Below are 17,974 nucleotides of genomic sequence, written 5' to 3' on the forward strand. Positions count from 1 at the left end.
CAGAGTTTTACCCCCGTCGGGGAGAAGTTGAAGAGTGGGCGCACCGCCATTTTACATGGGCGGGCCAATTAAGGCCCGCCCAGCGTGACGTCTGCACAGAAGCGCTATGCGCTCCCTGTGCAGGTGGGGGGGGTATCCCTAAACCCGAGAGTGCGCTCTTTCACGCATGTGCATGAAAGGGTGCACTCATCCCCCTGAAGTGCTGCCTCTGGGAGATCGGCTGTACATTAAAAAATATTTAAAATAGAAAAAAAATAATTTCCTGACATGTGTCTTCATGTGACACTGTCACATGAGTTGGGACATGTCCATAACTTTTAAAAACACTTCAATTAAATTTTTAAAAATCTACATGAAACCTCATCCCACCCGTGGATGAGATTTCATGCTTTTTCCACTTCCCGCCGGGGCTCCTGGCCAGCTCACCAACCTTGAGGTTGGATGGGTTGGATGGGCAGGTCCATTAATTACATTAATGACTCTGTCAATGGCCTCAATTGGCCATTGACAGGTCAGCAGCCATACAGCTGATTTATTGAACCCCCGCCTACCTGAAAATTTAAATGGGGCGCGGTGATGTCGGGAGTTCCGCCCGACGTCACCGTGCGTCATTTTATGCGTCAGTGAGCGGACCCCGCCCCGCACTCGCCGATGGGAAAATCCTGGCCTTAGAAAACTCCCCAAAGATACTTGAAAATCAAGAAGTGAAAGATAGGAACATAAAACAATCACCAGCTCTAGGGAAAAGGTACTGGGAAAAAGGTTAGACCTAAAGACTGACAAGTCCCCAGGATCTGATGGCTTGCATCATAAGGTCTTAAAAGAAGTGGCTGCAGTGATAATAGAGACACTGGTTATAATCTTCCAAATGTCTTTAGATTTCAGAAAGGTCCCAGTGGATTGGAAAGTAGCAAATGTAACACCTTTATTCAAAAAAGGAGGGAGACAGAAAGCAAGAAACCAGTTAGCCTAACATCTGTCATAGGGAAATTGCTAGAATCTATTATTAAGGATGTTGGCATTTATTGAAAGGGGAATGGAATGTAAAGTAGAGAAGTTTTAGTGAAGCTGTTCAGGACCTTGGTGGGACCATATCCAGAGTACTGTAATTTTTGCCTCCTTATTTGAAAAAGGATATTATTGCATAAGAAGCAGTTCAAAGAACGTACGCTTGACTTCTTCCTGGGATGAAGGGCTTATTTTATGAAGAAAGGTTGAACAGGCTGGGTCTATATCCATTGGAGTTTAGAATAATGAGGGGTGATCTTATTGAAACATATAAAATCCTGAGGGAACTTGATAGGTTGGATACTGGGAGGATGTTTCCTCTTGTGAAAGAGACTAGAACTAGGGGAAACAGTTTAAAAATAAGAGTTCTCCCTTTTAGGATGGGGTTGAGGAGGATTTTTTCTCTGAGGGTCATTAATCTGTGGAATTCTCTTCCACAGAAAACAGTGGAGGCTGGGTCATTGAATTTATTCAAAACTGATGAGTTGGATTTTTGATAGACATGGGAGTAAAGGGTTATGGGGGGGGCAGGCAGGAGTTCAGACCACAATCAGATCAGCCATGATCTTATGAAACGGTGAAGCAGGCTCGAAGAGCTGAGTGGCCTACTCCTGCTCCTAAATTCTATGTTCCTATGTTTGCTGTCTGTGAGAATCCTTCAATTGGTTGGTTTGCCAGTAACATCATTGTTGCTAGATGCTGGAAATTCCCTATGATTGGCGCAAGGATAAAATTAACATGGGGAAGGTGAAACCAAAGCCACAAAAATCGCTAGCAGTTGCTGTCAGTTTCACAGGGTGATGATGGTGAATGCTGACAGTTTAACCATCATTACCACCACAAAATCTGAATGTAAAGCGCACTTTCTGTGAGGTTAGTGGCGAAGGCCATAGTTTCACTGCTAATGGGAAAATATTAGTTTGCAAAAATGATGCCATCTAATGTAACAGAAATGGCGCTGGGAGTGAAATATGACAGAACATTAATATTTCTAATTATTTTCAATTTATCCATGGGAATAAAAATGTACAGGGCAGGTGATTTGTATGGCATGACTTGTGTTAAATTAAATGATTACTGTTGAGCGTAGTGTCCCCAGTCAGCTTCTGTCCTCAATTGCAGTGTAATTGTAATCCGCAGCATGCTTTAAAATGCCCACGCCTGCCCTTTTCCGCACACTTAATACTGAGGGACATTCTAGCTGATCTCTGAATTGGCAAATTCTTGGCTCACTGGTATAATTTAAATTAAAGAGCTGGAGAGTAGAGCAAAGTTGAGTTTTGTCTATTCCAAGAGCAGTATTCTTTTGAGATTAGGGATAAGACAAGAGTTGGGGAAGAGCATTTTGAAGATTTCGCACATAGTTTTAGGTGCTCAATTCCGAGAAGTTTCCATTCCTCCGTTCTATCACCCTAGAACTTAGTATGTACAAGAAATATTCAAAAATATAAATTAGGATGAAAAAGAAAAATTACTACAGATTTTTAATGAAATAATCTGCATTTTGGTACAAGAAAATGTTCTGATTGACAAATAAACCAATAGTGGCAACGTGATTTTTCAGGATGAATGAACTATTTTAGGTTCAGAAGTTTACTTCTGCCTGGTTTGAAAGAATTCGGTCACAAACTCATCCCTAGTGAGGTTTCCTTCTAAAGTTGCACTTTACACACTAGATCAACAGTCCATGCTCCATCTCACCATTCCTGTTCTCTGTTAGAAGGTTCCTGTTCCCATTTCAGTATTTGGAGCTAGGCTTACAACTCAATGGCCGGAATTTTCCCATCCCGCCCGAGGTGTGTTTTGTGGCGGGCGGGTGGGAAAAAGTCGCAAATCTGCCATCGTAAAAACAAGTCACAATTCTCCCGATGGTGTGTTCATGGCAGGTAGGTTATCCCAGCGACTGGTGGCATAAGTGCCATTTGTATTCATTAGTATGTCATGGCTCATTAAAACAGCAGCTCACCAGAATCTTGCCACGCCTTCCAATCTTGCGTCTTGCCAGTGGAGATTACATTGGCCTCAACTGGGGTGGGCTGCGAGACAAGGGTTGGGTTGACGAACACATGGGGAGGGAAGGCGGTGGAATGGCAGTGAGAGGGAAGGGCGAATATGATGGGGGCAACGGGGAGGGAAGGCAGTGGAATGGGAGTGAGAGGGAAGGGTGAACACAATGGGGGCCTTGCTAGGGTAGCCCTCTAACCTCTTGTTGCCACAAGAGTGAGCAAGCGTCTGCTTAGAAAGAAAAGTGGAATACCTCCTTGTGATGAAAGCCACTGAAAGCCACTGGCTTTATTAGGACTATTAAAGGCTACTTAGAACTCAGTGGCTGCACATCACAGTCCCTGCATCACAAGAATAATACTTAGGAATTAGAATTTGGGAATGCAGGTAATAGTGAAGGAAGCACAGCTGTATCGTATATGACATTCCAACAATGAAGGCCTGTCACTTGTTCACCAGAATTGACACTCCTAATGGGCCAAAGGGCATCCACTCATTGACCATGAGCAAATGATTGGTGATTAATATGCCACATCAGAGAATGGAGCACAGAGCTAGGTTGGCTCACTAAACTTTAGCATCTCACACCAGGCTCAAGATGTTACATATTTGCGATGACATCTTGGTCACCTAAATGTGTGTGCTAGTGTCTCAGGGACAAGGTGACATCAGCCAGCATGCATGTAGGGCAGGAAAAATCTATGGGCCCTTACAGTATCCAAATGTGTCATCTTTTGAGCTTCACCTTCTTGCCCCTTGAATCATTAATGTCTTCAATGTTTCCTTTCAGAGAGAAGGCAAAAGCAGATATGGATCCAGGGCTCAATGCTGCCTTTATCAGGGTCCTAATGTAATGGAAGAGGCGAAAGAGGGAGAAACGACTCAGTGTGCAGCTCCAGCAGGAGGGACAAGGTCAAGCAGAGCCAGAGCATGAAGAGGAGGGTCAGGAGGAGAGACCCAGACAATGGGGGCAATTCACCAGACCTAGGTTTTATTGTCCAAGAGTCTCCTATTTAAAATGAGTGAGAGGCAATGCTGTGTATGCCTGGGCTTGTCCCAAGCGCTGGTATACTACGTGCCACATCCTTCATGAAGACCTGACGCCATGTGGAGTTGGAGGGCAGCCCTTGCCGGTGGCTTTGAAGGTGACCGCTGTGCTCAATTTCTTGGCCTCTGGTTCTTTCAACAGGCAACCTATGTGGCATCACTCAGTCTGCAACACATCGATGCACAAAGGAGATCACAGATACCCTTTACAGGAAGACCCATCATTATGCCAGGTTTGCTGTGGACGAAGATAGCCAGGCTGCAAGATTTACCAGCGTTGCCACCATCTCGGGCTTCCCAAGAGTGCAGGGTGCAATAGACTGCACCCATGTGGCTCCATGGCAGCAGGCCCTAATGTTTCTAAACCGCAAAGGCTATCATTCCATCAATGTACAATGGGTGTGTGATCGCCGGAAGCACATATTGCATGTTTGTACACAGTAAGCTGGTACTTGCCATGACTACTGCATCCTGAGTCACTCCCAAGGGGCTGAGATTTTCAAGGGGCCATTACGTCTGCAGGGATGGCTGCTTGGGGATAAGGGGTACCACTGAAACGCTGGCTGATGACACCATTGCATTGCCCTCAGAGTCGCTCTGAGGAGAGGTACAACACTGCTCACAGCTCCACATGCTCCCTTATAGACCACATCATAGGGCTTCTGAAGATGCGTTTCAAATGCTTGGACCACTCAGATGGCTCCCTACAACACACTCCGGACACGGTTTCCCGCATCATTGCAGTGTGTTGCCCCCTGCACAAAGCAATGGCAATGCAAAGAGGTGACTCCCTGCCAGAGAATGACTTGGAGCAGGATGAGTGCTCATCGGAGGATGAAGATTCGGAGGCCCAGGAACCTCAGGAGGCTGCTGAGGGTCAGTATGAGCGCGATCTCGCCATGGAGGAAGGAAGACATGGGCCGTGATACATTAAATGCTGACAGGTTCCAGGAAGAGTTAAGTCAAGTGAGGGAATATGGCCACATCTCTCTCAGCCCTCAATGCCATCTTCTTTCAACTCAGGGCATGTCCACCCACTTGCAGCAAGAATGAGTCCCACATTCCCTCATAGATCGCCAGGCCATGATCTTTGCTTCGGTCCATTGGACCCTGTGAGTGAGCTCACTCCAGGAACTTAGAGCCCACTTAGGAACAAGAGCGATGCGAGAGAAGACTTGAAGCCTTCACCTCCATCTAATAATGCAAACACTGCTGCGACTGAGATGTGGACATGCCTCGGGATCTCCTCCTCCCGTGCATGTCTTTTCTTCTGTCACTACCACTGAGGAGACACAAATGCCTCTAGAATATCAATGCGGATGAGCTGCCTTCGCTCAATGGTGTTCCTTGAGGAAGAAGGGTTAGAAAGGCTTACATCAAACACTTCAAATAAAGATTTAAACACATCTCTCTGACATCATACAAGGTGTGCAGATACTAGTTCAACTGATGTTGACATCACAGGAATATGGATCTCACAGTGAGTCATTATCTCTGAGTGAGAAGGAGGCTAAACCTTGAAATAAGAGGATTCCAAAGTACAAAATCACAACACCTTCAGTTGACAGAAACATAACCACCAAATGTATTAACAAAAATGCAATTTATTTACATGTCTAGCACACCCATGACCCAAAAGTGACATCAATTTCTCTTAACTTTCCAAACTCTACCGCTACGCCTGGCTGCAGCCCGACCTCCGCAGCAGAGGTGGAGGCAGCCTGCTGACTGCTACGTCCTGTTGTCTGTGATGACCTTGGCAGATGTTGTCTGGTGGCCGTGGCATGGAGGGCCCCGGCCTGATAAGGGTCACCTGCTCACAGGCTGAAGTGCCCTCGGTGGCCTGAGAAGCTGGAGTGGATGGGGGCCACGGGCAGTGGGGGGCTATGAGTGGCTGCACACCCTTGTAGTGTCCTGAGAGGAGGCCCCTCGGGTGTCCGGCTGATGTTCATCCTGCCTGTAGGTGCCCGAGGGCCCTGCCCTGACTCCTGCAGGAGAGGGTGCACCTGGAGGGGGATCAGGATGCCTTGTTCTTATGCCCACCAGGGTGTATGGCCATGGAGTGCAGGGCCGAGCACAAATCCAGCAAAACCTGCTGGACCAGGGTCTCCATGGTGGTTGCCAGCCTTCCCATGGTGACCTCGAGGCGCTCGCATGTCGGAGCCACAATATCAGACAGAATGCAGACAGACCCCTCCATCGTTCACCCTAAACTGCTGAGTGACTGTAAAATCTCTGCCAGATGGTCTGGCACCTGTCGTTGCATCACCAGCATTGATTTGGCGACTGCTTCCAGAGGCTCATCATCTGACTTGGACCGATCGGGTGGCTGGTCTCCAGCAGCCCTCCGAGTGCCGGAGACTTGGGCTGTCCCTGCCTCCGGTTGCTGTGGGGATGTATCGGTGAGGTGTTCTCCAGAAAGTGAGCCTGAGCCTAATTTACATCTGTGCCTCACCGACGTGTGTGTGTCTGAGCTAGTGGAGGGTACGTGTGAGCGCTGTGACGGCTCTTCCAGAGCTTCCTCTTCAGATGAAGTCTGTGGGCTCGCACTGATGCTGGTCTGGCTTCAGGGCCTCTGCTAGTGCCTAGAAAATAGAGTTTCAATTAATGAGCAAGAATCAACCTCCGACCCGCCAGGGATTCAGACCGATACAAGCTTTTGCATAATTAATGAGGCTCCAAGTGCAAAATCAGGCATGAGTTCCCACCATTCCAGCCAGTGGGGTGGGTGCTGCTGAAACCACCTGTCACTGCACTGAGTCTCATTTGTGGAAAATTCCACCCAATGGATATTTCAGACCCTGAACAATACCAGCTGCTTGCTTTAGTAGACACTATGGACGGAATTGTCCACTTTTGAAACTAAGTGCAGTGGCAGGCGGGTTCCGCAGCGCATTTCCAGCTAATCAGAGTGGTGGGAAATCATGCCCGAAAGCTCATTAATTATGTACAGGCGAGTATCTGTCTGAATCACATGGCGGGTCGGGAACTGATTTGTCCGCCCAATCGATACCTAATGGAGTCGAAGGTCCGGGCGCCATATTTAAGCACCACCCGAACACACACATTTCACTCTCTCCAGCTCAACTATCTTGAGGAGACCTATAGAAATGGAGACAAACAAGCATGTTTCCCAATCTCTGGCTTCATTCCTTCTCATCACATTCCATCCCTTTGTCCTCATCTCATGCAAGCCAAGCTTGCTCACAACAGGAGGGAGAGATCCCAGACGGGAGGAGGGAGGGCCAACATAACAGAGCTCACCAAATTTGAGTGGGATGCCACTGAGCAGGCTGGGGAGGATAGGGATCACTCCTGTGGGGAAGGTGAGGTCAGCTTTTCCTAGCAACCAAGTAAGAATGAGACCTACCAGAGTTGATCACATCCTGACATTCACAGTGATTGACAGGCAATCTTGTATTCTGCCTGCTCATTAAACTAACTTTGTCTTCTCCCTCTTACACATACCAGCAGACCCAGGCAGAGGAGGAGGGCCAACATAAATACCAGCCCCCAGCCCACTTCAGAGGAAGATGCTGAAGGAAGGTCCGTCATTGCGTTCACCTGCATGCTCCACCTTGATGGAGACACACACCCGGGTGAGTCATGGTTCTAGATTAGGCTCAGGGTCACTTTCTGGAGAACGCTTCACTGACACGCCTCCATAGTGGCTGGTGGCAGCAACAGGCCAGGCCTCTCGAACTCGGAGAACTGCTGGAGATCAAGCACCTGTTGAGTCCTAGTCAGGTGATGCACCTCTGCGAATGGCAATCGAGACACGCTGGAGATGCAATGACAGCAAGTGGAACATCAGGGAGAGATACGAGAGTCACTCAGCAGACTAGACCGAAAGATCCGTCTGCATTCTGTCTGATCTTGTGGCCCCTCAAGGTCACTGTGGGAAGGATGGCAGCCAACTTGGAGGTCTTGGTCCAGCAGGCTTGGCCGGATTTGCGCTTGGAACTGCACTCCATGGCTACAGACATGGGTGGGATTCATCAGAGGCTGGGCGAGAGGGGGCGGGGCACCTTGATTTCATTCCAGGTACCCTTCTCCTCAAAGAGTCAGGAAGGGGCACTTGGGCACCCACAGGGAGGATGAGTGTCAACTGGACACCCTGGGGGCCTCCATACAGGACACTCCAAGGGTGTCCAGCTGTTCAGAATCCCCACTGCCTGTGACCTCTTCAACTCCAGCTGGAAAGGCCGAGGAGGGTGCATCTGCCCCTGAGCATGAGACCTTTCAGGCCCCGGGCTACTAGAGGATGTTCGCCAAGGTCATCATGGACAACAGGGCGTAGCAGTCCGCAGGCTGCCTCCACCTTTGTTGCAGATGTCGGGCTGCACCCAGGCGTAACAGTGGGTTAGGAAAATTAAGAACGATGAACACCACTTCTGGGTCACAGATGTTCAATCGCGGTAAAAATCATGCACTTTTATAAATACATTTGACGTCACTGAGAAAGATTTGGTCATTTGAAGGCATCGTGCATATTTGTATATATTCCCTCTCATTGAGAGGGTGAGCCATCATCTCACTCAGTGATCACCTCCCTTTGTGAGCTTCACATTCATGTGATGTTAACCTCAGTCAAGGTAGTTACCAGACCCTTGTCTGATGTCAGGGATGTGTGTTAAAATCTTTATTGGGAGTGACTGCTCAATGAAGTTATAACCCTTACTGCTTGTGAAACAACATTGTGCAAGGGCTGCTCAGCACCTGAAAGGATAGCTGCAGTTGTCTCTTCTAAGTGGTAGTGCCAAAGCACAAGAGCTGGGGAGATGGGGATATCTTCAACCATGCGCTCATCTCACTGTCCACTGTAATTTCTCATTCAGGTGGCAACAACTATGTCAAGCTCTTTGATGCAGCTGTTGTGTCGACTTTCGCTTCTCAGAGGGTTCACCGCTGACCTTTTCCAAGATCATGGCCTGGTGAACCTTGAGGTTTGAAGGTGCAAGTTCGAATGTGGAACTTGCTGTCGATGTGACTGCTTGTAACTCCTTTTCAGTGCAATGGCATGGTACTAAGGACAGGAGGAATGTGGCCGTCTCCCTTATTCCTCCTGGAATCTTGGGACTAGCAATGTGTCATGGGCACGTCATCCACATTGTGCTTCTTTGATGACATCATGACATGGAAGCTGACCCTCATCTCCCTCTTCATGTTCCTGGTTCTCCTGCTCTTCATCGTCTGAGGAGCTCTCAGCCTCCTCCATTTCTCCATCTGGCAAGGGCTCCCCCCATTTGAAATGCCAGGTTGTGAAGGGACCACTACTTTGTGGAAGACCCTGTCAGGAGAGTACTGCAGAGCCCCATCTGAGCAGTCCAAACATCAAAAGTGCACCTTTATTTTGCCAATGGTCTGCTCGATTATGGATCGTTTGGAGCTATGTGTTTCATTGTACCTCGCCTCCGTGGCACACTGAGGACAATGCAGGGGCATCATGAGCCATCGTTTGAGCGGGCACCCCTTATCTTCAAGAAGCCATCCCAATACACGTTCAGGGCCTTTGAATATGTGAGGCACCTGGGAGTGACTCAAGATGTATGAGTCATGGGAACTCCCAGGGTACCTGGCACAGACATGCATGATGTGCTTCCAAGGATTGCACACTAGTTGAACATTGATGGAGTGGAACCCTTTCCAGTTGATGACCATCAGGAGCTGATGCCATGGAGGCCACACATTTGTGCAGTTGAATCCACCCTGGTGCTCTAGGGAAGCCTGAGATGACTGCAAAACCATTAAATCAAGCAGCTTGGCTATCTTCATTGAGTGTAAACCTCACATATTGATGGGCATCTGTCACATCCTTGATGCATCTATGTATGGCGGTCTACCAGATGCTGTACAGGTCCCCTGTGGATCCCTGGAACAAGCCACAGGCAAAAGAATTGAGTGCGGTGGTGACCTACAGGACCACAGGTAGGGGATGTCCTCCCACTCTATGGGGTATTAGATCCTGCAGGATATGGCAGATGTGATCCACTAGACTGCTGGACAAGCGCAGACGTGCATGGCATTGTCTCTCGCTCATCTGCAGGTAGGAGAACCTTCTTCAGTAAACCCTTGGTTGTGCGGGTTGCCTCTGTGGTACAGGTCTAATCTCCTCATCTTCTGGTTCCCCTGGGCCTAAGGCGGGGCCTCCTCCTTAAGCTTCACTCAGCAGTGCCGGGCCCTTCGTCTCTTCCACCATTTCATGAGCACCATTAAGAAGGCAGCATTGAGCCCAGGGTCCATTATTGTTTCCTCCCCTTCTCTCTGTGGAATGATAAATATGACAGATTAATGAATCATGGGGAAATATAGTGAAGCCCTCACTTGCAAACAACTAACCACTGTTATGGAATCAAGCTGCATTTGTGCTACTAGCTTTGTCGCTGATACAGCATTGTAGCTGAGGCCCAACCTCACAGAACAAGGTGAATAAGATGTCAACCCTGACATTTAACATCTCAATCCCACAGAGGTTGGAAAAGGTTTGGACACATTAATGACATGCGCCAACCTTACCAAACTCACTCCTCCAATCTCAGATGTAGTGTACTGAGGAAAGGTCATTTGCACATCAGTTATGACTGGATGCCCTTTGGCCCATTGTGGATGCCAACTGGAGAATGCACATTATAGGCTTTCATTGATAATCTGCCATACATACAGCAGCTGTGCCTCCTTAACGGTTGCCTGCGTTCCCAATTTTCACATTCCTGTGTGTTAATACTGAAATGGAGTGACTGTTTCGTGAGGTCAATGATTCCTGCAGTCTCTCTTTAAAGTGCTAAAAATGACAATGACTCCAATGGAACCTTCTCAAGGAGATCTCCCACTTTTCTCTCTCAGCTCTGACTTAATTTCAGTGTTTTGTGTGCATGCAGCTTGAGGCTGCCCCATGAAATGGGGCCCCTAGTGCAGCCCTGAGCTCCTCCCACACTGACTCCAAACCCTCCCGTCCAGATTCTTTCCCAGTTTCAATTTCTCACTGCATCATAACTTTGACTTGACAAGATAGTGGTGCTCAGATTCTACTACGTGGCCAGCTTTGACCCTCCCTCCCTGTCTGTTACTGTCCCTCCAATCTTCTTGGAACCCCACAGTGTGCAGATAGAGATGCTGCCTGTTATTCTCCATGCTCCCCCAATACTCTGGATCCCATTATCATTATGGCTGATATTCCAATCCTCTCACCTGAACCCGTTACTGAAGATGTCCCAATGCGCACTGTGGACTCACCCCTCCCTATCTCAAGGCAGTGTGCACAGACACATACAGAGGGGACCCCCCCCACCCCAGGAAAGTTTTGAATAGCCCCCTTTGTGTTATGTATTCCCCCTTTACAGGCTGCAGTTGCCTCCCCTAACCCTGACCATGCCATCTACTGCGCAGTACCAAGACAGATACAACCACGGCCACCAACGTTAAGACCATGACCACACCCTGCACACCAAGCTGTGACATAATCCCAATTTAGCATACAGCCTTGCCTCTCCCTGGACTACAATGTGCGAGCCATGCAAGGCCCTGTTGCATGGCCTGCAAAGCCCCAGGACAGACTTCAGTCTGGCATGCTGACTATTAGTTTCCCTAAGTCCCAAGACTGTCTTCACTCTGGCTGTTAGGTGCTCTAAACCCCAAGACTGACTTCACTCTCGGACCCTGAACATTTGGCCCCAGACCAGGGACTATGACTGTCATTCTTTTTGCTCTCCCGTTCCTGACTGCTGACAATACGTTGTCCCTCCTCCCCACCCCCTTCCATGAGTGTCTGTGCAACCCCTCCCTTATGTGCAATCCTTTCCCTTCTCCCCATGAGTCACCTCCATCTCCTCCACCTCCCTCACTTCCATGATTCTTTGTATGAGCATTACCCTCTTGTGCCCCACCTCGTATTCCTGAGTCTGTGTGCTTCCCCTACAATTTTTGTAGTTTTGTTCCCATTCCACCCCTACTGTGTCTGCATTCCTGTCTTTCATGTTGAACTTCAGCTTCCCAACCCTTGGGCTCCCCTCTGCCTGCTATCATTTCCCAACCCCCCTCCCCCAACCCCGCCTTTGTCCATTGTCCCCTGGGTCTCCTTCCCTCCTTCCTCTCCATTTCCACAACCCCACATTTGCCCATTGTCCACGTACCTCCTTCCCTCCTATTCCACTCCCCCACCCCACCCCACCCCACCCCACCCCACCTCGCCCCACTCCAGTTGTAAAGCTGCTCTCTGCCTGCGTTGCTGCCCTACCTGAGCCCCCAGATAATACCGTCCCAAGCAACGGAGAAAAGCAGTGAAGAATGCAAGCCTACACCCCCACCAGAGTAGCGTCTGACTGGCTTTGGTCAGAACCCGGAGCGGCGCTGCTGCAGGTAGGCTTTCAGTGTTGCACTCACCTCAAAGTCACAAGCAAAGTGAGGGTCAACAGCTGCATGTCACTTATATCCAAACGTATATCAGACCGGTCTAATTTCCCTCTGACATGGCGCTTGATTTGGAGGGGCTACGTTACTCCGGCGAGTCGTGTTTTTAATGAGCATGGTAATGTATGCAAACAGGTTTGCTGCCATGGATCACCAGGAAACTCAACCTGCCATTCACCCGCCATGAAAATGGTAAGGGGACATTTCCAAACTGTTTTCCCGCTGGCAGGTTTCTGATTTTTGGCCTCTCAACAAATTTTCCTATCCCGCCTGCTATGAAACCTGCCATGTGCTGGAGGGGAAAATTCTGCCCTATGAACCTCATATCAAAAGCTCTGGGTTCTCTTAAAACCTTAGAGTCTCACATCAACTTTCCTGACTTATGGTGATCCTCACATCACTAACCGTTTATAAACGTTCAAGGCAGAGGTGAAGCTTCACTCAGATCCCAAGGTAATATCCTGCATTTCTGACTGAAGGTCACCACTCATCATGTTGGGAAAGAAGAGAAGCTGTCATCTAGTGCCCAAGCCTGAAACAGGCATTAGGGCCCCTTATATGTGCAAATAAGGGCATCGATGGTTGCACGTGGGCCTGACTGGTTTGCCCTGATGCAGCAATTGTGTCAGTGCCTACTCCCAACATGGTATGTTTTTAAAGCTACTTAACTGAATTGGGAGCCAGGAGGGTCAGGTGTTCCCCTTTCCACTGCACATCTAAGGAATGCAGGTTGCCAATCCTCCCCTCTGCCATTATTTTCCTCCTGCTCCCCAGTCTGTAATGCCACTACCCGGCCTCCTAAGTCTTGATCCCTGACCTCATCCTGCTCGACGGCCTTCTATTTCCTGCTAGCAGTGGCCATTTGGTCTCTGCTGACTGGCTGTCGGCATTGTGCTGGCTGCATTGTAATTTAGGCCTGAGGCCCAGTATTGGGGGTGCCCACTCAGCTCTCAACACTCAACTGCAGGAATCCCCCCTCTGTACCCAAAAATGGGTATATCCAAATTTCTATTCCCTCATAAGACTGCAAAAGAGGATAGTTTCTGAATAATAGAGAAAATGTTTGAAGAATTAGATTATTTATAATGTGCAAGTGTATTACACAAATGGTCCAAAATAATTTTCTTATTTAAAACATTATCATTTGTTTTAACATTTTGCATTTTTGATTTATAATTTTTGAAAGGATGCTGTTGTGCTTTGTACTCTGGGAATTGGAACAGCTTTTGGAGAATCAATTCTGGACAACACTCCTCGCCATGCTACAATTGTTACCAAAGAATACAGTGAGCTTCTTCGGATTGAACAGAAAGACTTCAAAACACTTTGGGAGGTAAATCTGAAAACAGCATGTACTTTTTGTAAAAAAGAAGATATACAGTTGTTTTGAACGGTAAACTTAGTACCTGCTTAATATAATTTGCAATGAACAATAGCATCTCCTTGAAGTGTTGTTGTTTGCAAATGCACTTTTGTTATAAGCCTGAGGATACAGCTCAATGAGAATCAGCAATGTAAATGCACGCCTTTAATTAATTAGCTATCACAGATTTTTATAGAGTAAAAAGATATGAAATAATTTCTATTGTTTTGGAGGTGCTGCAGTAAGTAGTGGACATGGATTCAAGATAAAATGGCAAAAGAACCAGAGTTTGAATGGGTAAAAAAAATGCACAGCAAGTTGTTATATCTGGAATGCTTGAAAGGTTTTTATTATTCATTCACAGGATGTGGGCATCGCTGGTAAGACTAGCATTTATTGTCCATCCCTAATTGTCCTTGAGAAGTTGTGGTGAGCTACCTTCTTGAATGCACCTGAGTAGCTTGCTATGCCATTGTCAGAGGGCAGATAAGGGTCAACCTCATGTCTATTGTTCTGGAGTCACATGTAGGCCAGTCTAGATATGAACAGAAGATTTCCTGCCCTAAAGGACATTTATGAACCAGATGGGTTTTTTTAATGATAATCTGGTACCTTCATTATCATCAATACTGATACTAGCTTTTTTATTCCAGATTTTATTTGATTAATTGAATTTAAATTTCCTCAGCTGCCATGATGGGATTTGAACTCGTGTCTCGAGACCTCTACTTCAGGCCCCTGGAACATTACCACTATGCTACCACTATGGAAAAGCATTCAATAGTAACTTTCAAAAGGCAATTCGATAGTTATTTCAAAAGGAAGATTTTACAGAGCTAGACGGGAAGAGCCAGAAAGTGAAACTAATTAGATTGCTTTTTTTTAAAAAGCTGGCCCAGGCACATTGGATTGAATGCCTTCTCTCTGCTGTATGATTCTGTGAGACCAGAACCTTTATCATGTAAGTGCTGTGGAAAAAAAATTGGGAAGGAGATCAGATTTTTTCCCTCCTTCAGGGGACCTCAGGGCCACTTCCCAGGCCTACCAGAAAGTTCCTGATAGTATCCCTTGGAAATTCTAACACAGACAGAAGGGATAGGAAATTCACTGGAAGGGCAGGTGCCATCTCCACTGCCACCTGTAGGCAGGGGTTGGGGAGGGAAGGGCCAGTGACAGTTCTGAAAAGGATGAGAGGGATAACATACAGGTTTGGCAGTGAGGTGGTGGTAGGCTTCACTGCCTGAATTTTCATTCATCCTCTGCTTTAGTGGGATTGTAGTGGGACATCCAGCCTATCAAGTCACTGAAAGTGGCACACTTACAACAATAAATATAGAATCAGTCCACAAGGGGTTAAAAATATGCTTTTAAGAACATATTAAAAAGGAACAGTACAAAGGGAAGGGGACAAAGAAAACATATAGATATAAACTTGAGTGACCTATAGAGTGTTTAAATGGAAAACAGGAGATTGTTAAATTAACAGGATGTGAAAAAAGGCATAATTTGTGAAATTAATTTATGAGTCACAGAGAAAGTATAAATAGCTGAGGCAGTGGGTGGTGATGTAGATAGAAATAGAAGCAGGTAAAACAGAGCAGGCTCCAGGAGCCTAAGAGAATAGAATAAGAAGGTCTACATCAACAATCTGACTGACGATCCTAACTCTAAAAACCTGCCTATCACTGACAGGCTGATATACCTACCTAATACTGCCAGCTTCTCATGTCAAAGAAAAAGTCAGGAGCTGTAGTTGCTATCTGAAGTTACTGGTAATCCTTGTCACTGGACTTGCCAAGTGTATTGACTAATGCCAAACTTAAATCACATTCAAACTGCGAACATATGAACAAGGAGCAGGAGTAGACCATTCAGCACCTTGAGCATGCACGGCCATTTAATAAGATCATGGCTGATCTGATAATAACCTGAAATCTGCATCCCACCTACCCCCGATAACCTCTCACCCCCTTGCTTACCAAGAATCTATCCACCACTACCTTAAAAATATTCAAAGGCTCTGCTTCCACCGCCTTTTCAGGAAGAGAGTTCCAAAGATTCACAAGCCTCTGAGAGAAAAAATTTCACCTCATCTCTGTTTTAAATGGATGACCCCTTATTTTTAAACAGTGACTCCTAGTTCTAGATTCTCCCACAAGAGGAAACATCCTCTCCATATCCACCTGGACAAGACCCCTCAGGATCTTACATGTCTAAACTGTTTATTTTGAATCTCTTTTTATTCTTTCACAGGATGTGGGCATCGCTGGCCAGGCCAGCATTTGTTGCCCAACCCTAATTGCCCTTGAGAAGGTGGTGGTGAGACGCCTCCTTGAACCGCTGCATCCATGTCGTGTCATTAGACCCACAGTGCTGTTCGGAAGGGAGTTCCAGGATTTTGATCCAGCATCAATGAAGGAACAGCAACATAATTCCAATTCAGGATTGTGCGTAATTTGGAGGGTGGTGGTGGCATTCTGATATTTTTGCTGCCCTTGTTCTTCTAGGTTGTAGAGGTCATGGATTTGGAAGGTACTGTCAAAGGAGCCTTGGTGAGTTGCTGCAGTGAATCTTGCAGATGGTAGACACGACTGCCACGGTGCATCAGTGGTAGATGGAGTAAATGTTAAAGTTGGTGCATGGGTGCCAGTCAAGCAGTTCCTTTGTCCTGGATAGTGTTGAGCTTCTTGAGTGTTGTTGGAGCTGCACTCATCCAGGCAATTGGAGAGTATTCCATTACACTCCTGACCTGTGCTTTGTAGATGGTGGGCAGGCTTTGGGGAATTAGGAAGTGAGTTACTGTCTGCAGAATTCCCATACTCTGACCAGCTCTTGTAGACACAGTGCTTATATCACTGGTTTAGTTCAGTTTTTGGTCAATGGTAACCCCCAGGATGTTGATAGTGGGGGATACAGCTATGCTAATTCTATTGAATATCAAAGAGAGATGGTTTGATTCCCTCTTGTTAGAGATGGTTGTTCCTAGCGCTTGTGTGGCACGAATGTTACTGGCCACTATCAGCCCAAGTTTAAGTGTTGACCAGGTCTTGCTGCATACAGACTGCTTCAGTATCTGAGGAGTGGCAAATGGTATTGAACACTGCAATCATCAGCAAACATGCCCACTTCTGACCTTCTGATGGAGGGAATGTCATTGATGAAGCAGCTGAAGATGGTTGGGCTTAGGACACTACCCTGAGGAACTCCTACAGTGATGTCCTAGAACTGAGATGACTGACCTCCAACAACCACAACCATAACCATTTTCCTTTGTGCTAGATATGACTCCAACCAGTGGAGTCCTCCAATTCTCCTGATTCCCATTGACTTCAGTTTTGCTATGCCTCCCTAATGCCACACTTGGTCGAATGTGGCCTTAATGTCAAGAGCAGTTACTCTCACCTCACCTCTTGAGTTCAGCTTTTTTGTCCATGTTTGAACCAAGGGTGTAATGAAGTCAGGAGCTGAGTGGCCCTGGCAGAACCCAACCTGAGCATCAGTGAGCAGGTTATTGCTGAGTAAGTGCTGCTTGATCGCACTGTCAATAACACTTTCCATTACATTGCTGATGATCAAGAATAGACTGATGGGACGATAATTGGCCAGGTTGGGTTTCTCCTGCTTTTTGTGGACAGGATATTACTGGGCAATTTTGCACATTGTCTGGTAGATGTCAGTGTTGTGGCTGTAGTGGATCAGCTCGTCTAGGGCCATGGCTAGTTCTGGAACAAAAGTACTATTGCCGGAATATTGTCAGGGCCCATAGCCTTTGCAGAATCCAGTGCCTTCAGCCATTTCTTGATGTCATATGGAGTGAATCGGGTTGGCTGAATACTGGCATTTGTGTTCCTAGGGACCTAAAGAGGAGGCCGAGTTGGATCATCCACTCAGCATTTCTGGCTGAAGATTGTTAAAAATGCTTCAGTCTTGTCTTTTGCACTGGTGTGCTGGGCTCCCACATCATTGAGGATGGTGCTATTTGTGAAACCTTCTCCTCTGCTTAGTTGTTTAATTGTCCACCACCATTCATGACTGGATGTAGCAGGACTGCAGAGCTTACATCTGATCCGTCGGTTGTGGGATGGCTTGGCTCTGTCCATAGCATGTTGCTTATGCTGTTTGGCACACAAGTAGTCCTGTATTCAC

At 47.1% G+C, this 17,974-nt stretch overlaps 1 protein-coding gene across 1 annotated transcript in view; it reads left to right on the forward strand.

The window, feature by feature from the left end:
• Positions 1-17,974, forward strand: part of rapgef4a (Rap guanine nucleotide exchange factor 4a) — a 336,945-nt gene that overhangs the window by 68,815 nt on the left and 250,156 nt on the right. The window contains exon 4 of the mRNA XM_041201514.1: positions 13,652-13,798. Within this exon, the coding sequence (XP_041057448.1) occupies positions 13,652-13,798 (147 nt within the window). The remainder of the gene's footprint in view (positions 1-13,651; positions 13,799-17,974) is intronic.

This window comes from Carcharodon carcharias, chromosome 12 (genome assembly GCF_017639515.1).
Source record: "Carcharodon carcharias isolate sCarCar2 chromosome 12, sCarCar2.pri, whole genome shotgun sequence".
NCBI classification, from domain to species: domain Eukaryota; kingdom Metazoa; phylum Chordata; class Chondrichthyes; order Lamniformes; family Lamnidae; genus Carcharodon; species Carcharodon carcharias.